The following is a 24,905-nucleotide window of genomic DNA, read 5'->3' on the forward strand; positions in this document are numbered from 1 at the left end:
GCCTGTGTTTCCGGGCTTGGCAAACTTTTCCCGGGCACAGAAGGCGGAGATGGTTCTGCGCTCTCTCACTCGCTGTGAAGTACAGCAGACACACTTGCCTCTGCGCTTCGGAGCAGGAAACGCTGCATGCGCATCAACCAAAAGATGGCAAGGGGCGACAGGACTTTTGCAGCACATTGTAGTGGAGCACGGAAGTACAGGGTGGACCTTGACTTGCGACATATGTGATTCATAACAAGCGGGACTTTCGATGACCGTCCCATCAACCTTGTATTATTTTTCGAGCGCTGTCGTTTGGATATAACTTCTAACACCGACAGCTCCACCTCTAAACATCGGGTGACCACACCACCGCAAGGCACCGTATTTATTACTGACTCAGTGTGTTACTCAGCAACCGGTTAACGCTTTATTTCCACAACATTTCATTTGCGATTCCATTCAAGTTACTTTTTTCACGACGACTAGCAAGCAAAAATGTGAGTGTTCTGGTTGTGCAGAAAAGATTTAGAAGTGAAAGTAAAAACAGAAGAGCAGCAGGAAAACATGCTGTAATTATATTATCGTGCTGTACGAGTATTTATATTGTATATTAGTATTATTTTAATGACCCACGTGTGAAGTATAACGATGCCCCGAAATGCAACATACCAGTCATGTGTTTTTATATCTTTATGGTTCATACTATATGGTTAATATTCAAAAGAACACAGATTATTGTGACTCATGACAGGGTCATCGGAACGGGGAAGGGCAATGTGGGGAGAAAACACAGAGGAAGTGCTTTCAGCTTAAGCCATTTGGCTCCCTGGTTCAGTCACTGGGGGTCTCCCCTAGCTGGAAGCCTTGGACTGCGTACGGCCGTAGCACCTCGTCATGTCCCTCAGCAGCTCAGTTGAGCGCGTGTCCGTGTGCGCAGGTGCGGCCCATCGGCTATGATGGCAACAACCCGACGTCGGTGGCGGAGTGGCTGGAGTCCCTGGAGCTCGGAGACTACACCAAGGCCTTCCTGGTCAATGGATACACCTCCATGGAGCTGGTGAAGAAGATTTGGGAAATAGAGCTCATCAACGTAAGATTCCCTTCCCTCCTTAGCCTGACACACCGGTGACAAATAGCTCCCTCCACTCGTGTGTGGGTGTCTAGTGTATCACCTGTGACCGCTCAGCTATGACTTCTCCTCCGGTTCTTGCTGACAGGAGGTGCTTCGGAGAAGACATTGCGCTGTTATCTGTCACTTGCTGTGTTGAAGGAAAACAGTTTCACTGGACTCTGAGAGCCCATCTGATCCTCCGGACACTTCTGGGTCTGCGTGGCTGTGTGGTTTCCCGCTGTTGTGCGGGGTTCTGTTTTACCACAATATGTTTACTGTCTTACGTTCCAGTGGGGGCACAAGCAGGCAGCTCTTGTCCTGTGAGGGCTTTCTGGAAAAGCCTGGGCCCATGTCTCCCCTGCAGTGGTGGAGAGTTCAGATGTGCTGCCATGTCTCTCTGCTTCCTCTAGAGGGCAACAGAACCCAATGGCTCTCTGGGGCTCTGTGCTCCTACACCGGAAACGGCACCAAGCTGGTGCTTCTGTGCTCGGCACAGTCACGGCACAGGGGAAGGTCCCCTCCGATGTCACACGTGAAGGGCTGCTCTTGCGTTTCCCTTCCTCTGGCTTCCTGGGCACTCTTTCCCGCTCACATCGTGCTCAGAAAGGCTCCACGCGCCGGTCTTTCCGATGCTTTCGTAGCTGTGAAGCTGTACCGTGTATCTGCGTATTTGTGTGCAGATGCGTATTTACTTATATGGTTATCACCTTGTGTTCATCAGTGTGTAAACATGTGTGTGTGTATTATATGTGCTCCCTGTGTCTTGTCTGTCCCATTTGCTCATTTTGGTGTCTACATATTTATTGTATCCTGCAAGTTATGCTTGTGTTATGCGTGTTTGGATGTGTGAATATGTACATTTTTGTGCACCTGTGTACAGTCGGTGTGTATGTGTGTGTGTATATTTTCCTCTGCACTGTGTTTTTACTGAAGCCAATGAAGCATTAACAAGCACATGCGTACCCGACAGCGGCAGGACAGACTTCTTCCGGGCAATTTTACCAGCGTGGGCTGCGAGCCAATGTCCGACCATACGCTGCTGCACGTCTCCAGATTCAAAAAGGGCGATCAAAAACAGCCTTGTTGTTTACGCAGCCTTTTTAATATTTCTGCCACATGACCAAGAGAGAGCAGACAGAGGCGGCCGCATAAATAATGGTGGCAGAACAGAGCCAGAGACAGATAGACAAGGGGTGAGTGAAAGAGAAAAGAATCGAATATTCAGAGTGCTCCAGAGTGAGGGGGCCCTTTGATAATCACCAAGGGTAACAGATGCCGTAGCGATCGTGGGTGGTGGGATTTTGGAGTTAGGTGGCCAGGCGAGACTGTGCTGTGGTTTAAAATAGCTGCTGCTGTCTGAGCCTGCTGGAGGGGTGGGATTTTTACCCTAGCCGGGGATTAGACCACTGCAGTGTTTCTTTGCACGCCATAATCCCACCCCCAACACGCCAGCTCCCCGGGACAGACCGAAATAGATGTTTGCCAAGCGCTCGAGACGCTGTTCACGCAAAGGATACACACCCCTAAAACCTTTGTTAATGCAACAGGCGGGCATCCTTTCGTGTTCCAGGTCATTTAATGTAACGCATGCTGGGGCCAGTGCCTTTATTTGAAAAGAAAGATAAACGGTGAAATGTGGAAACGTACAGCCTAGGGCCGCGTACCTGGAGCTGTGAGCGAACGGAACAACCTGAGACCCCTCCCTGCTGAAGGTTTTAGAGGTTAATGATCACCTGCAGAAATGGAGCAGCAGTTTTACCTCCTTCGTGTGAAGCGCAGCTCTGACCGCTAGATGGCGCCAATGTCTCGTGTGTCAATTAATCTGTAGCCATTTGAAAACTCCATATGCAGCTTTTCCACACTTGGGCAGAGAACAGGGAACCCTCCCTTATAAGGGGGTGGAATTACCATTAGGGAAAAAAAGCATTCAGAGACCCCCAAAGCTGCACCTATAAAAGGATGCTGCCAGTATACTTGTATTAACTATTGTAACATTATAATAAGTAATGCAGCGTACGCTCATTTGCGTTTCAAAACAGTACGGTAGCCCTCTGGCCCCTTGTGTTCCAAATTTTCAAAGATATTAATGTTGTTTTCAGGTTATTTATTGTTGATTGAATTTTCTTCACTTGAAGCTTCTGTCTGCAGAGTAAAAGTGACTTGCCTTTCCTTTCCACCCTAGGCGTTAGCTGGCAGTAAAATGCACCCGCACAGTATGGTGGTGTGAGACCGCCTTCGTTCGTCTGATCAGCACTCTTTACAGCCCCTGCCTGGTGTTTGTCAGTGTCTGTGATGAATGAAAAGATGAATAGCCCTGCGCATGTTTATGAGATGAACCGGTCAACAGTCACCATTAAGTAGGAATTTGATTTAAAAAAAAAAAAAAAAAAAAAAATTCATGAAAATGTTAACAATGGAGTGAAAGTGTTTAAATATATAATAGCTTTATTTGAGACTTTAACAGAACAAAGGTATTATTAATAGAGTAAGGGAAGTTATGCAAAATAATTTTATATTACTTTGATAGTGTAGATAATGGAGCAAGCTGAAAGTGGCCAGAAGCTGACGAAGACTGCATACGCCTAATGGGATGAATCCGTCTGCTGTTGGGACTGATTAAGTTGTGAAAGTGACAGATTATTTTACTTTTAGTAACATTTCAGATTTTAAATAATAACTTTGGTTTTACTGTTGAAGTTAAAAAAAAAAAAAAAAGTTTTAGAGAATTTTTTTATACAGCATTACCATAAGATTTTTGCACAACCTATCAGTCAAATTTGAGGGATATCTGTATTACTATGGTTTTATTGATTGTGAATTAGTGGTAGCAGTGACCTTGGATTTACAAACAAACAGGGTTATGAATAGACTTCCACCCTGGTTGTGTGTGCAGGTTAAGGAACCAGCGTACACTGCTACATCACTCTGCACGTTTGGCTTCATTTGTATAATGGGGAAGAATCCCACTGTATGGAGCCAGATGCCCATTATGCAAACCATTGGGTATGTGGATATACACCATTCTGCAGCTGAACTGTGTGTGTGTGCGCGTGCACGCAGGCACATGCATGCGTCTATAAAATACGTATAAAAGGAGAAATTGACCCAGTGCCTAATGCTGTGGAGAAGAGCTCTTTAAGGCTGATTGTTTTCCCCTTTTTAAGAAGCCTTGTGTTTTTGGCTGTACGTTCTGATCACTCACTGCGAGGCTGGTACATACTTGTGGGAGTCCCACAGTGGGGCTGCTAGCAGTGGCTTGTCCTGAAAGGTTACCCAGAGGAATGTGTTCTTCCACAGAGGAGACTGAGCACTCCTTCATGTCTGAGCAATACACGCCACCCAGACGTCAGAACTCCCCGACATGGGGATGTTCCCACCATCGACACAGCGCACATACGTGTGTGTGAGCGTGAGTGAGCATCTGAAGGGGCGTATCTGCGTTTGTGTGTGCGCGCCTGCACAGGAACATGGCTGTTTGCGTGTATCTGTCCTCACACTTTTGCACGTCCCCCCACTGTGTGCTGCACAGGTGGTTAGAACCCCAGGTAAAATGTACAGCTGCGGTAAGGAGAACCATATATGGCATGCCTGAGGGCCACAGTGTGCTGCCAAACTGAGAGGCTCAGCTCAATTGAACCTTCTTCACGTGGAGGAGTCTGGAACTTGTTGCGGCACCTGAAAGAAGCATCCACTCGATAATAATAATAATAGTTTTTTGATGACCTGTTAGTTGCCGTGACAACCAGCCGTTGGCATAGATACCTGACGTCCGGAGTGGATTTCGTTGCTCTGCCCAGCCTCAGGTCTGCGTGCGTAGAAGGGTGTGCTGGTGCAGGTCCGCTTGCACTTGCATGTCACTGTTGGTGTGTGTCTCTGTGTGTGTGTGTCAACGCAAAGCTGTAAAAGCCACAGTGATGACAAAGGCTGACCATCTGGTGTGCGTGTGTGCAGCGTGAGACGACGTGGGCTTGTGCAGAGACAACCAGAGAGAGCAGCGTGTGGAAACAGGAATTACAGACTTTGGGGAAACTCCACGTGCGTGTGTCGACAAGGAAGCAATCTGCTGTGTGGGGCTGGCCTCCTGTCCTCCAGCGGGAGTCACACACACGTTTCCTGGCAGGCGCGCAGGCAACTGACATGCTTTCGCACACGCTGCCGCACACGCCCACATGCAAACACCGAAAATTTGGTTTTATTTATAGGTTTGTGTTTCACAACAGAAGTGTGATGGCTGGGACTGGGCTTGAAAATTCAACTGGGATTGAGTGGAGTCTCTCTCTCTCTCTCTCTCTCTCTCTCTCTCTCTATATCACATGCGCTCTGGAATGGATGGTTGTGTGTGACAGATATGCAATGCAGATGAAACTGCATCAAACCAAGATTCCAACTGGCCATCAGACCTGTGTTTGATGGGGAGACCATTACTGCTGTGTGTGTGCGCACGCACGCACGTACAGTCTATGGTCCATCATGAAATAGAGATGTGAGCAAAGAGAAGGTGTAGTGAGACAGGATCCTAATCCTCGTCTTCCATTCTCATCATGTTCGCTGTGTTGTAACAGTCCTGTTTGTTCTGCTGCGTGTGTTCCGTTTCCTAGCACTTCAGTGTGTGTCTGGTGTTTTGTGGACGCAGACCCCAGCAGAGTCCCATTCTGGTGCTGCTACATTAATGATGTCTTAAGGATGCAGGAGAGCAAAAATTACCTGCTTGTGTGTGTCAGTTCTCACACGTGTGTGTGTGTGTGTGTGTGTGTGTGTGTGTGTGTGTGTGCATGCTTCTGCACAAGGACAAGCTGCGCAAGCCACGGAAGTCAGAAGCGCAGCGCTCCAGGGAGGATGCAGTTAAAGATCCGGGCTGCCGTAGGCACGTGGGGGTAGGACGGGGGTGCTGACGACAAGGGGTTAATGGTGCGAGCTGCTGGAGCTCAATGCTCTTCAGTTACCTGCGCTGCCAGCCAGCGTGCAGGAGCTTGTCTCTGGATGTGGCCCGAGTCGCCATAGTAACGAGGTGGAGACCAGGCGAGAGAGAGAGAGAGAGAAAGAGAGAGAGACGGAGAGGAGGGGATAGAGAGAGGGAGGGAGAAATCGTAGCGGTGTCTGCACTGAGACGAGTAGGACTCGAGCAAGAGAGCGCTGCACCACTGGCACTGCATCGGTCCTGGTTCTGGTCCTGGTTCTAGCACTGGCTGCTGCTAAAGGAGCACTCGGCACGGCTCTGTGGCTGCGCCGTGCAGCCCGTCTCTACAGCCCGACGCCGGGACCCCCCGGCTCAGCCGCCGCCTCCCCGCTCCCGGCGCCGACAGGAAGGAGTGGGGGGAGTGCAATCGGCACGTTCCTGACGGGACCCCCTTTTCCGCGGAGGTGAGCGCGCCGTCTCAACGACACGTATGACGGCCGCTTCATACGTGCTCTGCCGGCTCCATTGTTCCTCCTCTGTGTGCTGCCTCTCCTCTATCTCCCCCCCCCCACCCACCCACCGCAGCGCTGGCTCCCCAGGGGTGTGTGTGGTCCTGCGCAGAGCCCGGTGCGCAGGACCGCGTCGAGCGGTCACCCGAGAGACCGGCTGAGGGCACTCCTGTCCCAGGCAGGTCGCGGTGCAAGGCGTCACGTGAAAAGAGGCTTCTTCATTATTTACATTTCGTGGGAACTTGGATTGAAGACTGCTCCTCGTCCCGTCTGAGTTCACGTAGTGTCTCGCTCGAGTCGGGTTCGCTCCCTCTCCTGATGCGGTTCTGCCAACGTGGGCCGAAATTGTGCCATTCGCTCAATTACACTGCACACCTTGTTGAACGCTGTGGCGCTGGCTGACGTTTGTTTGTGTCCTCTGGCGGTGCGGTTCAGGATAACTTTTGTAACTCTGTTCACTGTGACTGAGACCGAGATCCTTTGGGGTCACGTGGAGGCGTGTTCCTCCTAATCCTGCTTTCGCGCATTTTAATGCGTTCACTCCGGTGCCACTCCTGGTCTCAGTGCAGCTCTGATGTCATAGTCGCTCCCTCGCTCCTCGTGGGGCAGTTACGGGGCAGGTTACGGGGCAGGTCCTGGGTGGAGAGCGCTGCGGGCTGTGGGCTGCGGGCCAGGCAGCTCTTGGGGCCATACGGGGAGTGGGAGGTGCACCGGCACCTACACACTGGGTCACTGGGTGTGGGTGGCTGTGCCTGGTGAGGTGAGAGCCCCGGCCTGGCAATGTGCCCCCTTCCTGCTTGGGAAGCTGCTGCAGACCTGTGGTGATGGAACGGAGCAGCTGCTCTCCTCACACACACACACACACACACACACACACACACACACACACACACACACACACACACACGTCCGAGCCCGCGCTTTCACAGCTCCGAGTCTTGTGGTGTGACTCCACCTCCTGCCACAAGACTCTCTGGGGAGTATCCGGGTTCTCCCTGCCCTCAGGATGTCTGCTCTTCCTGCACACTGCGCAGCCTTCTGGTCTCTCTGACGTGCCTGCGTGTTTGTGAGTGGGGGGGAGGTGTGGACACCTGTGTGTGGTACACCTGTTGGTTTGGCCGCGATGCAGCGCGGGGGCGGGCGTCCACATTCATTAACAAACATCCGAGTGTTTGCGGAGAAGCTGCCGAGACGCACCTGTGGAGAAGAGCGTTGAGTGTGTGCTGGAGATGGAGAGGAAGCGCTCTGGTCCACCTGGAGTGGACCGAACGAGTCCAACCCTCGTCCAGAACATCCTCTCTCCCCCTACTTGAAGGACTCATGTCCAAAAGTACAGTGGAACAAAACGGGAACCTATAACCATTCTTCTGTCCTCCACCTTTTTGGTTCCTTCATACACCTTATGAATTATACGTTGAAAGCTACCCGTGTGTGTGACTGTGTGTGTATTGTCCATATCCATGCTATATGTGTGTGTGTGACTGCACAGAGGTGCCGTGTTCCTCTGTTTAAAGCGTGACAGTTAGTCCTGTGGGGTTATTACCGAGCTCCGGGTCCTAGGACCGGACCGCAGCCCATGAGCGATGGCCCGAAGCGGCCGTCGCGTTTCCTGTCGTTCCGTTGGAGCCGAAACCGACTGTATTCTGCGCATAGCAGCAGTGCCCCTCGCAGTTGCTAGGTAACTGACTAGCGCTACCCCCATCCGGGTGGACCTGCTTTACCAGCTGCTGGTTAATAATGGATCTGAGGAAATGGGGTCTGTTTCTCCCTGGGTTACTGATGGGGGAAGAATAGATAACGGGGCCTGTTGAAAATGCAGACGTGAATTACGTTATTGACGGGTCCTGTTTTCTCTTGCAATTTCAATAACGCTCCCGGGGTCTGAACCTTCACCCCGGTCACCTCGGTCGTCTCCTTCAGCACTTGGAGGGAGGATCGATTTCCGCTCGGAGCCTCCGCAGTAGTGAACCGGCACACGGAATCTGAAGCAACAAGAGGCGTGTGTGTGGATGAGGTTGTCCTCGGCGAGCGCGATCCAGTGGAGGAAGAGCGCGAGTATCGCGGGATGAAACGCGGTTCGGACGTCAGAATCGCTTCTGCTCGGGCTGTATAGATGCTGTGGAGAATGTGTACAAAGCAGGTGATAAAAGCACGTAAACAAACGTGTAATAGAGGTATTGCATTGTGTCCGGCTTACTGTAGCATCTTGTGGATCTCTGGAGGTGTCAGCAGGAACCATGGGGGATGTTGTCCCTGCAGGAGGTCACCATGGAGAGGGTCTACAGGCCAACCGGACACAGGCCTCTCTGACGGAACTCAGCTCACATCTTTGTGTTCCATGACCTCTCGTATGTCGTCATGGCAACTGGTACGATCCTTTGTACGGCAACAATGGGAGCGATGGCCTACGGTGTGTGAGCGGTTCGACGGGTCTGGCCCGACGCCCTGTTTGATGGAGCACGATGAAAGGGACTGATTGGCACTTTGAACCATCAGAGGAGACATCGGGTCTGTGTCTTCCCATGGGCCTGTCCTGTTGACAGACCGGTGCGAGGAGAGTGGTAGGCGTGCTGTCCCACGGTTATACCCGTGAGTGCTGGTCATTTCAGCACGCAGAGCAGAACCGCAGCTATTTCCCGATGAACACGCGGCCCATGCGGCACCATCAAAAAGCACCTTCGGACTCCCAGGCTCACAGTCGCTGTCTGTTCCAACCGTTCCGCCCCGCTGCTGCTCCCGTGGGAAGTTGCTCTATGCTCTTTGTGTGGCTGTCAGGACCTATCGTGGTCAGTGAGCTGCGGGGCGGTCTGGGCCGAGCCAGGCCACGGGACCATAGGGTCTCCCGCTGCTCTGCTACGTGGAGTCCTGCCACCCCACCAGCACCCCCACGCAGGGATGGACTCCGCACGTTATGTCTGACCTGCTAAGGGGGCCTCGAGAGCATTCGTGTGTCTGTGTGTCTGGGCACATTTTGACAGGTCGGTGTGTCGCCCTGCCTACAGCATATATGTTGGCTGTCCACGTGGATGCAGAAGAACCCCGGCCTTCCTCTTACTCCACACAGGCCCGGCATATGTTCTCACCAGGGGACGCTGGGGACACTGTGGTCAAGGCGCTGACTCTTTCCCCTGCAGCCACACAAACGGTAGCAGAGGTTTAGCAACGTTACTGATGTCCGTCCAGGTTAATCCCGTAATGACGGCCATTTCCCCTGGAGTCACAGAGCTTAACGGGGATTACAGAATCGATTGCAAAACACACAACAGGCCGAGGCGGCGCACCGCGTCCCCATTTCTGTTCCCGCGCCACTTGATTGCACACACCGTCCACACAGGTCTCTTCTCATCTTCCTGTGGGTGACTGCATTATTTTTAATCACTGCTATTACTGCATGAGCCCGTTTGCTGTATGCTGTAGCCTGCATAGGTGGTGTGTATAATCCACGTAAATGAAATATGCAGGAACGAGAGATATTAATGACGATGGATGCCCTGCAGGTCCCCACGGCGAGAAGTGCTCGACAAGTAGTTGGTATATGAATATAATTACTTTGTAGAGGAAGACTGCTTAAAAGACGCACACTGGCGCTTTGGAGCACTGGCCGAGTGAGTGTGCGAGCTGCCGATACCATCGCGTGCGCGTGTGTGTCTTTGCGTGTATTTATATTTATAAGGCATGTCTGAAAGGGGCTCAGGGAGAGGATTATTGCAGTCCTTGCGTGGCCTTTGTTTTTATGTAACGGGGCTCCTCGCTGGAACGTGGAAGACGGTTTAGCGCACAGCTCCCAGGGCCTCCCTGCGTCTCCCTCTGCACCATTTGCATCTAAATTAAAGCCATTCTCTGCACATCCGCTGATTGACGGCAGGCCGAGCTGCATTCCCACCCCCACCCGGGTGCCCCGTTCCCCGTCGACACGCCCCGATCCGCCGTATTCCGCAGTGACATCGCCGCAGGGCTGAAAGTAGGTTAATTACTCATTGGGCATCGTTTACAGCGTCCTGGAACGAAGTGTTTGGGGACATTGTTAGAATCGCCTCTCAGCACCAGATGTTGGGGAGAGCAGAGAGATGCTTCTGACTGATCCAGCTCTTATTGCTCTGCACCGCTCAGTATTTATCCGTTTAACCGACACATCTCTCCTAAGTGTCTTACGGCGTTAACCTGCTTACAGCGATTCATCCTTTTTAACAGCTGGGTAACTTTCTTCGTGCCGCACGTTGCTCTGCAGCAAGAGGTGGGATTTGAACCTGGGTTCTTCAAGTGCAAGGAGGGCCCTAACCCCTCCGCCAACCCCTGCCCGATTTCCTTTTAGAGGAAAGAGGCACTTCAGAAGACATGTTTACATTGGTTTCATCTTGGCTTTTGAAATGTGGGCCGTTTTACCGCACAACAGAGAAAAGATCACGAGAACACGCAACTCGTTTACAAACATTTGCCGAGATATGATGCTAGATGTGAGCATATGATCGTATCCCAAAATGCGGACTGAGAAAAGAGCATTCGAGTGGTAAAGCAGCTCGAGAAAGTTCACGGGAGATGGTCTCCAGTACGAGCGCGCGGCTTTTGAAATGTATAAATCCCAGTGCCGCGGCCTGTGGGTTGTGCATCAGATCACATCCGTAGAATTTAGAGTCAGGTACTGCTTTATAAGCGAAGCCCCAGCAGCCCTTTTGTTTTCTTCTCTGTCCTTTGCTCAGTGGGTATTTCGCTAACGTTTAATATTAATCAGCAGCGTAATAATATTATTATTATTGTTGTTGTTGTTACTGCACTGTGACTTGCCATTAGAAATCTGAGCTCCTTAGGATCGCAGCGGTGTGAAGCTCTCGTAAAGACACGCACTCGCACCGCGGAGGGTCGAGGGCTGCGCCCACACCGTCATCGGCCGCTTCAACAGCCCTTCTTTGCCGAAGCACTATAACTTGCAGAGGCTGGCCGTGTCGGCGTCTCCGTGACAGCGAGCCCGTGTTTGGCGGATGTTCCGGAGCGTCACGAACGGCGTTCTCCGGCGAGTGCGTAGTACGCTGCTGGAAGTCCATTTAGATCCATGGCTTCGTGTTCAAAAAAACACGGGTTGAGGTCCTGCTCGCGCTGTAGTTCTCTTCAGCATGGGATTCTGAATTGCACCGGTGAAAATGCCCTGCTGTGTAAGCGGGTGAATCGTTGTAAGTAGCCCAGTACGTTCAAGAAGGGTCCCCAGATACGTGTGTCAGACCCTCTTCTCTGCTCATCTCCTATCTGCTCCATACGTTATGTGTCTTAGAAATAGGACCCTTTACTGCCAGAATGTAGAATGCCGTGCCAAACGGAAACACAAGTCAATAACATACGAAACAGTCACCAAGTGCAAGTAACAAATAAGGCGACGACGAGATCATAAATGGCAGCAGCGCAAATGATAGGGAGCTGTGTGAAACCGTACCCTCTACTCATGGTGTGTGCACGCACTTGTGTGACAGGTGGACTGAACTCGGGACTGCACTTTGCTTTACTCTAAGTTGTACGTCACTTTGGAGAAAAGCATCTGCTGAACGAGTAAATGTAAATGTAGAGCGCAAGCCTCACAGCGTAAGTTGCGTTGGATGTGTCGGCTAAGTGAGTAAATATAAATGTAGCGCTGGAGCACGGGTCCCGCGCAGGGAAATGTCCCGGAGGACTCGGTGTATGTGGAGAAGGTGGCCTTACGTCCGTGGTCCCTCATCACTGCTGGGTTTGTGGGAAAGCAAAAAACCGTGCCTCCTTCGACCTGCTCTGTGCGTGTGTGTGTGTGCGCTCCGCTGTTTGCGTGCTGTTGTGGGTTCGTGCCCCTGCTCAGGCCATGCGGAACGGATGCACCGCAGTAACTGGCGAATGGGTGCAGGAGATGGGGGAGTAGTGATTAGCATTTGGATGACCGCCTTCCCCCAACGCCCCCCACCAACTCAACATCGTCGCTCTGAGGATAATTAAAGTCACAGCTATGTGTGAGACACAGTTTAATTATTGTTCTTCACCCAGAAAGGATTCCTGTCTCCTTGTCATGTGCAGCTCAACTCCCAGGCACTACCACTGCATGCGCACACACACACACACACACACACACACACACACACACACACACACGACGTCACAGTGCCTCTCTGCTTTGCAATCTTGCGCGGTTCACAACTTAACAGCGCGCCTTTTACGCTAATATCCAGCCGGGGATTCAACTTTACCAAAGCAATTAAGTGTCTTGATCAGGGTGCTGCAAAAAAAACGGCATTAAATCCCTTCTTGGGATTTGAACCAGACGCTTTTGTTGGGAAACACGGTTGGCGTGTGCGAACTGCTGGGAGCAAGCGCTCGCGTAGCGCGTCCCTCGGGGAGGAGCGAGCCGACAGCGACGGCACCGCGGGGTTCTGAATCGGTGATCGAACCGAGGCCCGAGACGCCCGCGAGGAACTGACGGGTGAAGCTCCAGTACCAGGAATTCACACGATGATCCAGAGTTTTATACTGAATCAACCACAGATGGGTTTATATTCCAAAAAAAAAAATCTGCAAGTATTATAATTATGGAGTAAATGTAGTGCTAATATAATTATTTATGGGTCCTTTTGAAAAACTATTAAAGGAGAAAAGATTTTAGTGGAATGTTTGTGATTATTTCTCTGTTTGGCTCGACAGGAGGGGCCTGTCTGCGGGTTCCAGTTGGGTTGTTGTGTTACACTTTTTGTCAGGCAAATGGGGTCACAGGAAAACAGATGTGTTTCACTAGAGGATGTAGTGTGTTTTTCTTTTTTTAAATTTTTTTTGTTTCTCCCCTCCTTCATGTCTTAATAGCTGGATTATCCAGAGAGCATTTAACTCATGGCCTAACCTCTGTTATTCACATCTCCTCTGTGGGTGTATTTGTGTGTGTGTGAGAGACAGAGAGAGAGAGAGATGCTACAACGAATAGCAGTGCCATCGGTCACCTCTGTTCCTCACCTGATGGACAGGGACACAGCTGCGGGGCACTGTCCAACCCTTGGACATACAGAGCACGTGCAGAGTCCACAGTGCTGGCGACACAATGGGACTTTACACTCATTTACATTGAGGTGTGCAAGAAATCTTAATCTCACACACATTGCCTTGGAGCACCGACATGCGTGAGGAAGCGCAGGGCTCTGCTGGATGAGCGGAGTCAGAGTAAATTTGTGGCGCCATAAAACACACACCTTTAAGGGCAAACCTTACCCTAATTTACAGTCCCCACACACCTAACAGAGCTTGTCCTTACCCTGATTTACAGTCTACACACACAACTTTAACCGAGCGTGCCCTTCTGACATACAGCCTGCACGCACACACAAGCTGGCCCAAAGGCAAGTGGCGTAAACACCGGTAGGATGCGAACACGGACCAGTTGTCGGATGAAGCGTGCAGTACATAATCCTAGTTTATGAATGTACGTATGAAATGTCAGCATTAAACGGCATCTGCCAAAGAGAGTGTGTGTGTGTGTGTGTGTGTGTGTGTGTGTGTGTGGGGAACGCTGCTGTTGGCCACCTCTGTTAACAAGAGCCAGTGTGTAAGCACTCTCATTTCCTATCCCCCCAGGTGCTGAAAATTAATCTGATAGGACACCGGAAGCGTATCCTTGCCTCCCTGGGAGACCGGCTCCACGACGACCCTCCCCAAAAACCACCCCGAGCGATATCTCTGAGGGTGAGTCGGGGGCGTGAGACACAAGCGCCGACCTCTTACTGTGTCTTCTCTTGGTGGTTAAGAGCCACACAGGTCAGTGAAAGAGACCCTGCGCTCAATAGTGATGTAGCCACGCCTCCTTTCCATGTGCTCTTCATATGTGGTCCTGCGCATGAGCGTGTACCATGGTGCTCCACTCTTTCGTATTGTGCACGAGGAGGGCAATCTGATGGGTAGTGGAGCTCTCTGGTGCTGCACTCCTCTGCTTTCTCTGTGTGTGTGTGTGTGTGTGTGTGTGTGAGGAGGGGGAAGGCTCTTCTCCATTCCTCAGAGTGGGATCTGTATTCAGCAGGAAGATCTCTGAACCATCCAGAGCTGGAGGTTGCAGTGGCTGATCAGGGCCTGCAGCAGAAATGCGTTCCAGCCTCGATGCTGGGGATGCGAGAGATGCCGGGGGAGAGAGGCGCTGTCGACCCTGGCCAGCCCAGGGGGGTGGGAGTCTGCTGGGCTCGTTACTTGCTAAAATACTAATTCTACACTGCTTTGTGCCCTGCGACACTGTGGCCAGCAATCGATCATGTTTTTCAGGGTGTTGTGGGGGGGGGGTTATCGCCATTACGGTGTGCGGAGCAGGAGGAAAACGAGGAAGAAGCTCTGAAGTCCCTTCCTGCAGACCTGTGCAGCTTCACACTCTCACATCTGTCCCCACCGCTCGTCTCAGTCCCCGTATCCAGCCTTCTCACTAAGGACCGTACCTTTCCTGTTCTGATGTCGAGACCGAACCTGTTCAGGGTCACCTTGTAGGCCACCTTTCCAGGGACTCGAGTTGAAGGTGTTGCCAGAAGCAGACGCGCTCTGCACAGATGGGCTCGGGGATGTCATCTGCAACCGCGCTCCTCTCCGTCTGCTCCGTGACTATTCGGCAAATTAGCGGAAACATGGGGTCGCTTTTCTGTGGGTCTCCTTGAGCACACCCCCCCCCACACCATAAAGTCCACCTGCAGCACTGTACCGTGGTTTCCCTTCCCAGGAAGGTAGCAGAGAAAGTGGAGCAGTATTTCACACCCCCACAAAACGTGAGTAGCACTTCCTGCAAGCACTGCCCCACTGAACTCATGGCTCAGGTGACCTGGAGCTGCAGCCAATTCGCCGCCACCATATGGGAGCCTTTAATTGACTTGGAGTCAAAAGGACACTTGTCCCCAACATGAGGGAGTGGAGCAGTGGGCATGTGGGGATGCAGGATGAGTGTGTGTCATGTGCTACTGGAGACCCCCCAAGTGGTGACTCTGCCCCCCCACCCCTCCGCAGGAGCCCACCGGGAACCACACGCCCCCACAGCTGTCGCCGTCACTCAGCCAAAGCGCCTACACTACCGCCGGCTCCCTGGACGTGCAGCACCTCATGATGCAGGCCGACGCACGGCGACGACGCAATGAAAACTACTTTGACGATGTGCCGCGCTCCAAGCTGGAGAGGCAGATGGCGCAAGTGAGCATGGTGAGTAGCGTTGCAACGAGGCACTTCGAGCGGCGTAAGGAGGGTTCCCTTGGAGCAGCTGTGACCAACCCTGGTCCCGATGAGGTTCTCGTACCCAACCCAGGGCTCAACGAATGCACCGAGTCACCGCAGCGCTTGTTTGGCACCGTGCGCTCGTCACCGAGAAGGGCTCTCACACGACACAGTTATTAATAAGGAAAACACACCATCCCATGTAACTGACTGGTGTCCTCAAGGAGGAATGATTTTTGGAGGATTATGAAATTTAAGGTCTGTCCAAACAGTGAACAGCTAATCTGTCTGCAATCATATCTACTACACATACATAGATTAGTGTATGTATGGGAAAAGTGTGCCTTTCCCATAATTCCCTGAAGCAGAAAGGGGGGGGGACAAATCCAGTAGCGAAGAGGAAACCTTTTCAGAGGAGGGCTGAGGGGGATTAATGCAGCACCACAATTGCTGCAAAGCAACCGAAATCAAGGAATCGTAACCGTTCTGCCTTGATTATCGAGTTGAACTCCAGCTATTCCGTTTTAAGATTCCCCCCGCTTTTCGTTATATGATCGCTCATGTATGTTTAGCACGCGGGAGGAAAAGATATGTAAATTTCAACATTTTGTTTAGAAAAATACCTTTTTAGCCATTTCTAGTTGAGAACACGCTGAGAGCAGCGGAGCCACAAGTGACCCCCCCGGGCCGCTCTGTACCCGTGTGCTTTCAGCAAGGCGAATGGTGTGAGCCGATCACGTTGCGGCCGCCGAACGAGGCGACGTCGTCCACGCCAGTGCAGTACTGGCAGCACCATCCCGAGAAGCTTATCTTCCAGTCGTGTGACTACGAGGCCTATGTAAGTCCCACCCCTCGCACCAGAGCCCACCGTGGTGCGCCTTTTCTCTTTACTGTCACGTTGCAGTGGAGTGTGTGTGTGTGTGTGTGTGTGTGTGTGTGTGTGCGTGCGCTGCTGCTAGGGTGCTTGCAATCAGTGCATCACTTAATGGCAGTGGGGTGGAGGGTAGTGGGGCCTTGCTGGGTCGAGCAGGTGGACCCAGAGACAAAGCTGTCCACACAGAGGTGGAGCGGGGAGTAAAGCACCGCTAGTCCTGGGTGCTGCAGTGTGAACAGCCGTGTCCCTACCTCGTCTCCCCCCCAGTACCTGGGCTCCATGCTGGTGAAGGAGCTGAGAGGGACGGAATCCACGCAGGACGCCTGTGCCAAAATGAGGGTAAGAGTCTCACTGACGGTACTGTTCCCTAACACACGTACAGTTTCCTGGCAGGCGCTCATCACAGGCGTCATCAGACCCGACAGAGCCATCGTGGCGCATGCAGAACGACGCGCATGGTGACTCGGGAAGACGGAGCTCGAGTCGAAGCATGTTGCAAGAGGGGTTCCCGGGTTCCGGCTCGGCCCGTCGGGGATGCCGACTCGCGTCGGGTCTGAACTCTCCTTCCCTTGCAGTGCGTTGTCAGCCTCCATTGAGCACAAGGCTCTGACTGAAGGGCCAGCGCGTTCCATCTCATGAATTTACAACATTTCACTTGCCACTTCCTGTGAATGTCGCTCCACGCCCCCATGCTTGGGCTGCTGTCAGGACGGAGGCCCCTGCGATGGCCCTTATGGCAAAGCCGAGAGCCGCTGATGGAACGTGGCAGGGATAGCCGGCCGGAGGGGACTGTGCGCTCGTTAATGCTGTCCCCTCCAAGGGGGTCCGCCGCTCAGGCTGACTGATGTGTGGTCGCCACGGCAACAAAACATGCCCACTGACCTTGACGTTTTGTAAGCACAAATGTACAAGGTCGTGCTTTAAGCCGACGTGCTTCCGACCAAAAGATATCTTGAGGGCGTCTGAGGCCAGTCGCATCTCATAACGGCGAGAACCAAGTTCACGTGCTGAAGTTAGAAAAGTTACTTCCCGTAGTTTGACTTTAGCCGTGTAGGTTCGCTGTATCTGAGGAGCTGCGCAGCCCTTCCGAGTGTCTGCATGTACTGTGCTGTGCTGTGTGTAGGAAGGACGCTGCGTGGACGATGTGAGCCTCTACTGATCTAAAGCCCCCTGTTGTCTTTCTAAGAAGTCTACAGAACAGATGAAGAAGATCCCCACCATTGTCCTGTCTGTCTCCTACAAAGGAGTCAAATTTATCGATGCCACAAATAAGGTGAGCAGACAGCTCAGAGTCCATCCTGTGCAATAGAGTCGATAGACACACTGGAAGACACACTTGACACCGTGCAATTCCACACACTCTCTGTGGCAGAACATCATCGCCGAGCACGAAATCCGCAACATCTCCTGCGCTGCCCAGGACCCCGAGGATCTCTCCACGTTCGCCTACATCACCAAAGACCTGAAGTCCAGCCACCACTACTGTCACGTGTTCACGGCCTTCGACGTGGTGAGTAGATCCCCTGCAGAGGCCACCTGAGCGCAGCAACACACACACACACACGCTTGTTGGAGGGATGTTTGTCGATTCTCTCCGTTTTCCCATGTGTGCGTGCTGCAGAACCTCGCCTATGAGATCATCTTGACGCTGGGTCAGGCCTTCGAGGTGGCCTATCAGCTAGCTCTCCAGGCGCGGAAAAGCGGCCACGGCTCGTCCACGCTGCCCGAGAGCTTCGACAGCAAGCCGACCAAACCGATCCCCAAGCCCCGCATGAACATTCGCAAGTCTGTGAGTACGGTCTCCTGCCGTGTGCCGTCAGTCCCTCGCCCGAGTCACGCTTCCACCTTTAACGCGTCACCATTACCATCAGCTTGTCGCCATTGATCCCATCTGCACCGTCAGCTTCATACGTGTGGCGTCACTTCTTTCCTGGTCACACCACGTGAACCCAAGAAACGCCACGCGAGTCACCTGCAGAGCGGCCCTTGTGCAGCACCGCTCGGCATCGCCGTACTGCAGGTGAAGCACGAGTGCTGGCTTTCGGTTTTACGGCAGCCTGCCGAGGACCCGAGCACCGCTGCTGCTCATTGCGTCTCCATCGTCCGTCTCCGTGGAAACATGAGTGTAGAGCAGCGGATTTCATTTAAACCACCAGGAAGCCTAACTGGCATAAAGACACTGCGTGCATGTGTCCACACACCATTATCTTGTGCCTGGTGGTTTGACATCTTTTGGGGTGCAGGTAAACATTAGCAGGAGAGCTGTGTGCCCCCGGGGCGAAGGGTGGGACACACATGCACTGAAAGTCCTTCCTGTGCTGAGCTGCACTTTACCACAGTACCCTGATCTGCTGCTATACCGCCCCACGCCGCTATTACCTGCATGTTTACTAGACTTCTGACACACCTGTCATACACTGTTGTGCTCATTCCTGGAGAGGCTGGATAGGATTACCCAGAGTGCACTGTAACAGAGATGGCATGGCTAGCGTTTGTGCCTCTCACGTTGCGGCAGTAAGACAGCTCTGCTCTACCCTGCTTCACCCCGCCGTTACCACAGCATAGGGCTGTCAGCAGGGATTTGGGGGCGGAAGCGAGCAGTTGCGAACTCACACTGAACCCAGCTGTGTGTGTTCCTGTCATGGGCAGATCCATCTTTGCGTGTGACAGCAACCTAATGGCTCTTTGGGTGTGTTAGTCACACGGTGGCAGCGTGGACTGCTTGTGGGAGACACTGACCGGCTGTCGTAAGCAGTGGTGGTGCGTGGGGGGGTCAGTCAGTGTTGTCACATTAGCAGCAGAAAGGTCACACTACTCCACATTACCCAGCAGATCACCTCCACTGGTCTTCCTCCACTTGTCTCTTTTCCATTGTCTTCATCTCCACGTGTGTCCCTCAACTGCTCTTTCCTCCTCAGTCTCCTGCCTGCCTGCCTGCGTGTGTGTGCGCGCGCCTCTATGTGTGTGTGTGTGCCTGTGCCGTGGTGTGGTGTTGCCGTGCCAACCAGGCCCTTTGACCTTTGTGCCCTTGTGTTCCGCCCCTAGGTCATGCCCCCCTCTAGCCGCTGGTCCCTGGGACACATACATACCCCCCACCGGCCTCCTCACCTTCCTCCTCCTCCTTCCCGACTCCTTCATCCTCACAAAGTTCAATTTCAGGTCTTCTTACATTTTCCTTTTATTATCCTTTTTCCGCTCTTTCCTTCCTTTTCGTTTGTCCGTTTGGCTGTTGGGCTCCATTCGCTGGTTTCACTCGCTCATTTCTTCATTTCGCTCGTTTACTTCTGCATCTCCATCGTGAACCTGCTTCTCACCACAGTGCCATGCCTGGTTTGTGTCTCCGTGGGTTCTCCGCTCTGCACCGAGGGACAGGGACACGGTTAAGGACAGGGAGCGTCGCAGCGGGGTCGTACCGCGTTGGAGCGCAAACTCAGTGAATCCGTGACCTCCAGACGCACTCGAGTGGAAACGCTCCCCGTGACTCTTTCTCTACTCGCCTCCCCAAACACTTCCTGATCCACAAAGCAGGATGATGCGCTGCTGCACCACTTCAGTACTACTTAACATGGTGCACAGTTTGCCCACGGCTGCGGTCGTGCTGCGCTCATCCTCAGAGGGACGTTATAGCACTTACTTACTGAAAGCTGCTGCTGCTGCTTACGACAGACCAGACAGTCCAGCACCGCGTGAACGTGAGCTCATAATTCCCCTGTGCGTCGCTCACATTGCCCTTTCAGCACAGGACTGGTGGCGGGGCTGGGTCCTCCTGGCAGTGCATCCACCTGCCCTTTTGTCCCACCATAAACATCTCCACCTGATTTAAATAGCTCACCATCAGTTAGCTGTATCAGATGGGGGTGTCTATGGGTGGAGCACACATGCACACAGGCATGCACGCACACACACAAACCTACGAGGGTGGGTGGGAGCTGGTGCACACCACCGTTTTTCCATCGCTTCTTTTTCACAGCAAGCGTAGAGCACCACCCGCAGCCACAGGCGCGTAACGCAAGAGCTGTCATTTGTCTGTGCGTGAGTGTTGGAGCGGAAACTGCGCCCCCTCCCTCGCTGACCCCGCCCCCGACCCCACCTCTCCTCACAGATGGAGCAGCCGTCCATGGAGCAGAAAGCCCACGCCAACGTCCCATGGATAGTGGAGCCGGGGCAGGAGGCCAAGAGAGGAGTCAACACCAAGTATGAGACCACTATTTTCTAATATGCACCCACTGTCCACTCCTGTGTGTGTGTGCCTTTCAGAGCTCCCTCTAGAGGCCCCCCGTGGAGCCACAGGGCGACTGACCTGTGACCTTTCTCACCGCCCGCCGTTAACTGTGGCCGCTGCATGGTGACGCTGCCGCTGTGTCTCTCTCTCTCCCCCCTGCCCCCCCACACCACCCTCCCCATCCTACCCCACCACGGCACTGGCCTCCCTCCCATGGGCGCGGTCAAGCCAGAGCTAAGCTGCAGACGCATGAAAACGCTGTCCTGAGGGTGAGCCTCTGTTTCAGCCTGTAGGGGGCAGCAGTGAGCGCGCGTCCCTCCACTCGTTTTTCTAACAGCGATGCGACATTTGCCTCTTTTTTTTTTCCCCTTTTAAATCCCGTCCTCTCCCTTCGCCAGCCCTTGCTCATCCTTTCTCCACCCCCCCCCCCCAGCTGCCTGAGTGAGAATAAACCGTAATGCTGCTAAGAGCTCACACTAGTCTTTTTTTTTTTTTTTTTTTTTTTTTTGGTCCTCTTTAAGAAACCCCTCCGTCAGTAAGCTTTGTGACATGTCGTGGGGAGGGGAAGGGAGGGGCAAACAGAGAGGAAGGCGCTGAGTTCACTTACTGCAGGGATGGACTGATAGGGAAGAACTGTCCTCTGCACCATGTAGCAGCATTTTACTTCAGTCAAAAAAAAAAAATCCTCATCTCATCACCCCCCCCATGTGGTTTGAGCAACGAGTGTGTCTGGGGCGAACTACTGAAAGGGAAGTTTGGCATGCGGCCTGCTGTATGTGAGAGGGAGCTGTGGCTTGAGCCCCACCCTGAAAGTACCTCAGTTCGAGCGGCACAGTTCAATCACACTTATTCGCAGAAAAGGAAAACAAATATTGCAATGAAAGGAATGTTTTTGCTCTTTTTAAAAATTTAAAAAAAAAAAAAAAAAAAAAAAAAAACCACCAACTGTGTAATTTGCGAAGGCTGTGTGGCTTGTCGAGCGCATGACGTCCATGCTGGCCTGGTGAAGAGGGGTGTGGCCAGCAGGAGAGGCAGGGCTGTGGGAGGAGCCTCTGGATAAGTCATGTGATCTCCTTTACAGGGCAGTGCCGGACGCTCATGTCTTTTACAGTGGAATGCAAAGAATGTAGCCAGCCCCGCTAAACACGGACCCTTCTCAGAGACACGCTGTTAAAGGCACCCCCCCAGCCCTGCCAAACACGGACTCTGTCCCGCACGCAGTTCTGACGGACCACAGAGCTTGCTGAGCAACAGGCCTTACAGAATGTACACTTTTGCAGAAGTCATCGCTGCCATGGCAACAACTATCGCCAGTGTGGGAGGGGGAGTGGGGAGGGTGTTGGGACCCCCATGGGTTTCATCTGTGACCTTTGCTGGGAAAGCTGTATTTCCAGGGATGGGGGGGAAAGAGTGGTTGGTGGACAGTTACCAAGGCACACACCTGAAATCTTCTAAAAAGAACCAGTAGGAGGTGGGGCGGGTGGATTGGGGGAGGGGGGGGTGGAGGGACATTTGAGTCACCACAGGATAAAGGACCTCTGGTTTGCCTTTTTCTTTTGGTTTTTTTTTTTGTTTGTTTTTTTTTTTTTTAATTTATTTTTATTTTTTTAAAACTTTTGTGGTCAAGACCACCGTATAATATGCACAACTGAGTGGACTGGCATCGTGAGGTTGGCATCACAGAGCTGGCGAGAGCCAGTGTCACCAGGGAGGTAGCTAACCCAATAACGGTCATGCCATCTGATTCAGTGTTCACATTGCCAGGCATTTTAAATGTTTAATATAGAATTATTATACTACCATTAATATTCTTCTTATTGTGAAATTATGGTCTAATGTTGTCTTAATGTTACATTATTTTTATATGACATGCTGAACTGAAACTGGGCTTCAAAAAAAAATGCCATCCTAAAAAAGAACTATGGGCCCTGAATGTGTGGATGGCAGCTAATGGCTGGGCTTCATTTGAAAAACCATTGTATCATTTATTGTGGGGCTGATGTAATATTTTACTGCAGTATTACTGTACTAGAATAAAAACAGTCCTCATGTAAATAGATATTTTGCCAATTCATTGTTCATACATGTAATGTAGTAAAAGTCGCAGTAAATGGCAATGGAGACATGGTACCAAATTTTGAGAGAAAAACAAAATGTAAAAAAGTTTTAAAGATTTTACAGGGGACAATGAATGATACCCTGACTGACTGCAGACTAACACCTGTATATAGGCTTGGGCTTCCAGTACACAGATTTTGTAATTTTAGTCATTATTTATATCCTTGTAAAGCACATGGAATAAACATGACTTGTACAGTCGCCGAGGGCTCCTGGTCTCTGTCCCTAAACAGTTGCAGGATTTGTTTTTACAGGATTGTCTCATGTTACTTTATTCTGAGTGTCTGCATGGCTGCTGATGCATTTATATGCTATAATTACAGCTGTACTCAACATCACCAACAAAGATACAAGCCTGAATGTAGTTTTTTAAAAAAAAAAAAAAGTTGCACAAGGGGAAGAAATAGAGGTGGGCAGAATAGTCAAAAACAAGGTTCAAGGTTTCATAATGTTCTCTAGCAATGTTAACAGCTTTACCTGATGGAAAAATATACAGTAGTTAAATACACGACCTCTTAAATCCAATTAAAAAAATCAATAGCACTGATGAAATGCAAACTATTTCTACTAACTTATTTGTCAGCTTTTTATATGAAGTTGTTTACAATGATTTACCCATTTATACTGCTGGGTCATTTTACTGGAGCAACTGAGACATAAATACGTTGATGAAGGCTGCTACAGCTGGCCCAGGGATTTGAAGTCAGGTCCTTTCCTTTCAAGGCAACGGCTGTCACGACAACTTCGCCCTGTAGTCAGTTATCAGCCCTTTAGCTGAAGCAGTTGCTTAAAGTGATTTATAAGCAGGAGGATTCAAACCAACAGCCTTTAGGTTACAACTCATTATCCCTAATATACTAACATCGGAAAATGGATTAGTCAGCTCTCGGTCCACGGTAAAGAGGCTGTGACTGACAGCTGAAGATGGGCACTGACAACTGTCAACGAAGAGCTATTGCTCCCGTTTCGCACTAAGAATGTCATCTGTTTTTTTGGAGAGAAAGTTAAAACATCGAATGCAAAAGTTAACAATATTGATGCAAGAAACGTACTGAAGTGCAGGTAAGAGAATAAATGTACATCTTCACAACCCATGACCTAGACATGTATGGTCTAGCAGTCAGTCATTTGCCAGATGAGACTAGAAGGGGGGAGGAGGAGGAGAAAGAAAAAAAAACACTGTAGTACATGATGAGCATCTACAGTGCTTACAGCAAAGTCTTCAAAGTGGAACAGCTTTTACACCATTACTGCCTACAGTTTCAATTTCTCCTCCTCTAGTAGCATTTACTGATGGGGAGCATAGAAATTACTTTCCAAAAAGCAAAGCAACTGTCATCTGAATTCACAAAATGTACCGCTGAATACCGAGCTGATATTTTAAACTGAAAATAAACAGGTTTCTATGTGATCTAAAAGGGTTTTATTCAATAGGGAAAACTTGCAGCTGAGGTTCACAGCGGTGGGTGGTTCTGGGGTCCTGCTAGAAACAGTGGACCTTTGAACCCTGTGTTCTGGAACACACCAAAAAAAAAAAAAATTTGTCTTGTGCTTGTGTGTGGTAATTATTCATAAATATTCCACATTTAAGTAACTGGTGTCGTCTTCTGCCAGATTGCCATGACAACATACGGCACATTAGCAGCAATGGTTCTGTACAGAGCCAGGCTTTAGGTCTCCTGTGCCTAAGAATGACCAATGATTGTCCCCTGGAATATGGTGAGAAGTTCCATATGCACACCTGGACTGAACACAGTGAGGGGTTGAATTATAAGAAGCTATGATGAACCAGGATTTACCATCAAGTAGCCTTCAGTACAAAAACTGCCATATCTGTCTCACATACACGGACTCGGGGAAGGCCCACAAAGGTAGCCTGGCATTGGGGGATGACGGTACGTTCGGCTCCAGCGAAGACGGCCTCAGCGTGCAGCTCCACGCAGCCCTACAGCAGCACTCACTGCACATCTATTGCCAAATTCAACTGTCACAGAAACTGCTGAGCTGTGAGGTTCATTCCCCCTTAT

At 51.3% G+C, this 24,905-nt stretch overlaps 2 protein-coding genes across 10 annotated transcripts in view; one reads left to right on the forward strand and one right to left on the reverse strand.

The window, feature by feature from the left end:
• Positions 1-23,284, forward strand: part of anks1b (ankyrin repeat and sterile alpha motif domain containing 1B) — a 115,057-nt gene extending 91,773 nt beyond the window's left edge. The window contains exons 18-28 of one of the 9 annotated variants that reach the window (XM_018747291.2): positions 920-1,072; positions 14,066-14,173; positions 15,464-15,652; positions 16,377-16,502; positions 16,806-16,877; positions 17,725-17,811; positions 17,911-18,048; positions 18,160-18,327; positions 19,584-19,697; positions 20,641-20,732; positions 20,989-23,282. In XM_018747291.2, the coding sequence (XP_018602807.2) occupies positions 920-1,072; positions 14,066-14,173; positions 15,464-15,652; positions 16,377-16,502; positions 16,806-16,877; positions 17,725-17,811; positions 17,911-18,048; positions 18,160-18,327; positions 19,584-19,697; positions 20,641-20,732; positions 20,989-20,998 (1,257 nt within the window). In that variant the 3' untranslated portion in view covers positions 20,999-23,282. Of the gene's footprint in view, positions 1-919; positions 1,073-6,296; positions 6,455-14,065; positions 14,174-15,463; positions 15,653-16,376; positions 16,503-16,805; positions 16,878-17,724; positions 17,812-17,910; positions 18,049-18,159; positions 18,328-19,583; positions 19,698-20,640; positions 20,733-20,988 lie in introns of those variants that run through there. The other 8 variants (XM_018747290.2, XM_018747289.2, XM_018747292.2 and 5 more) reach the window with 8 other exon arrangements.
• The window catches only part of apaf1 (apoptotic peptidase activating factor 1), a 33,082-nt gene continuing 27,883 nt past the window's right edge, over positions 19,707-24,905 (reverse strand). Inside the window, exon 27 of the mRNA XM_018747302.2 lies at positions 19,707-19,894. Coding sequence (XP_018602818.1) covers positions 19,817-19,894 — 78 coding nt within the window. The 3' untranslated portion in view covers positions 19,707-19,816. The remainder of the gene's footprint in view (positions 19,895-24,905) is intronic.

Source organism: Scleropages formosus, chromosome 2 (assembly GCF_900964775.1).
Source record: "Scleropages formosus chromosome 2, fSclFor1.1, whole genome shotgun sequence".
NCBI classification, from domain to species: Eukaryota; Metazoa; Chordata; class Actinopteri; order Osteoglossiformes; family Osteoglossidae; genus Scleropages; species Scleropages formosus.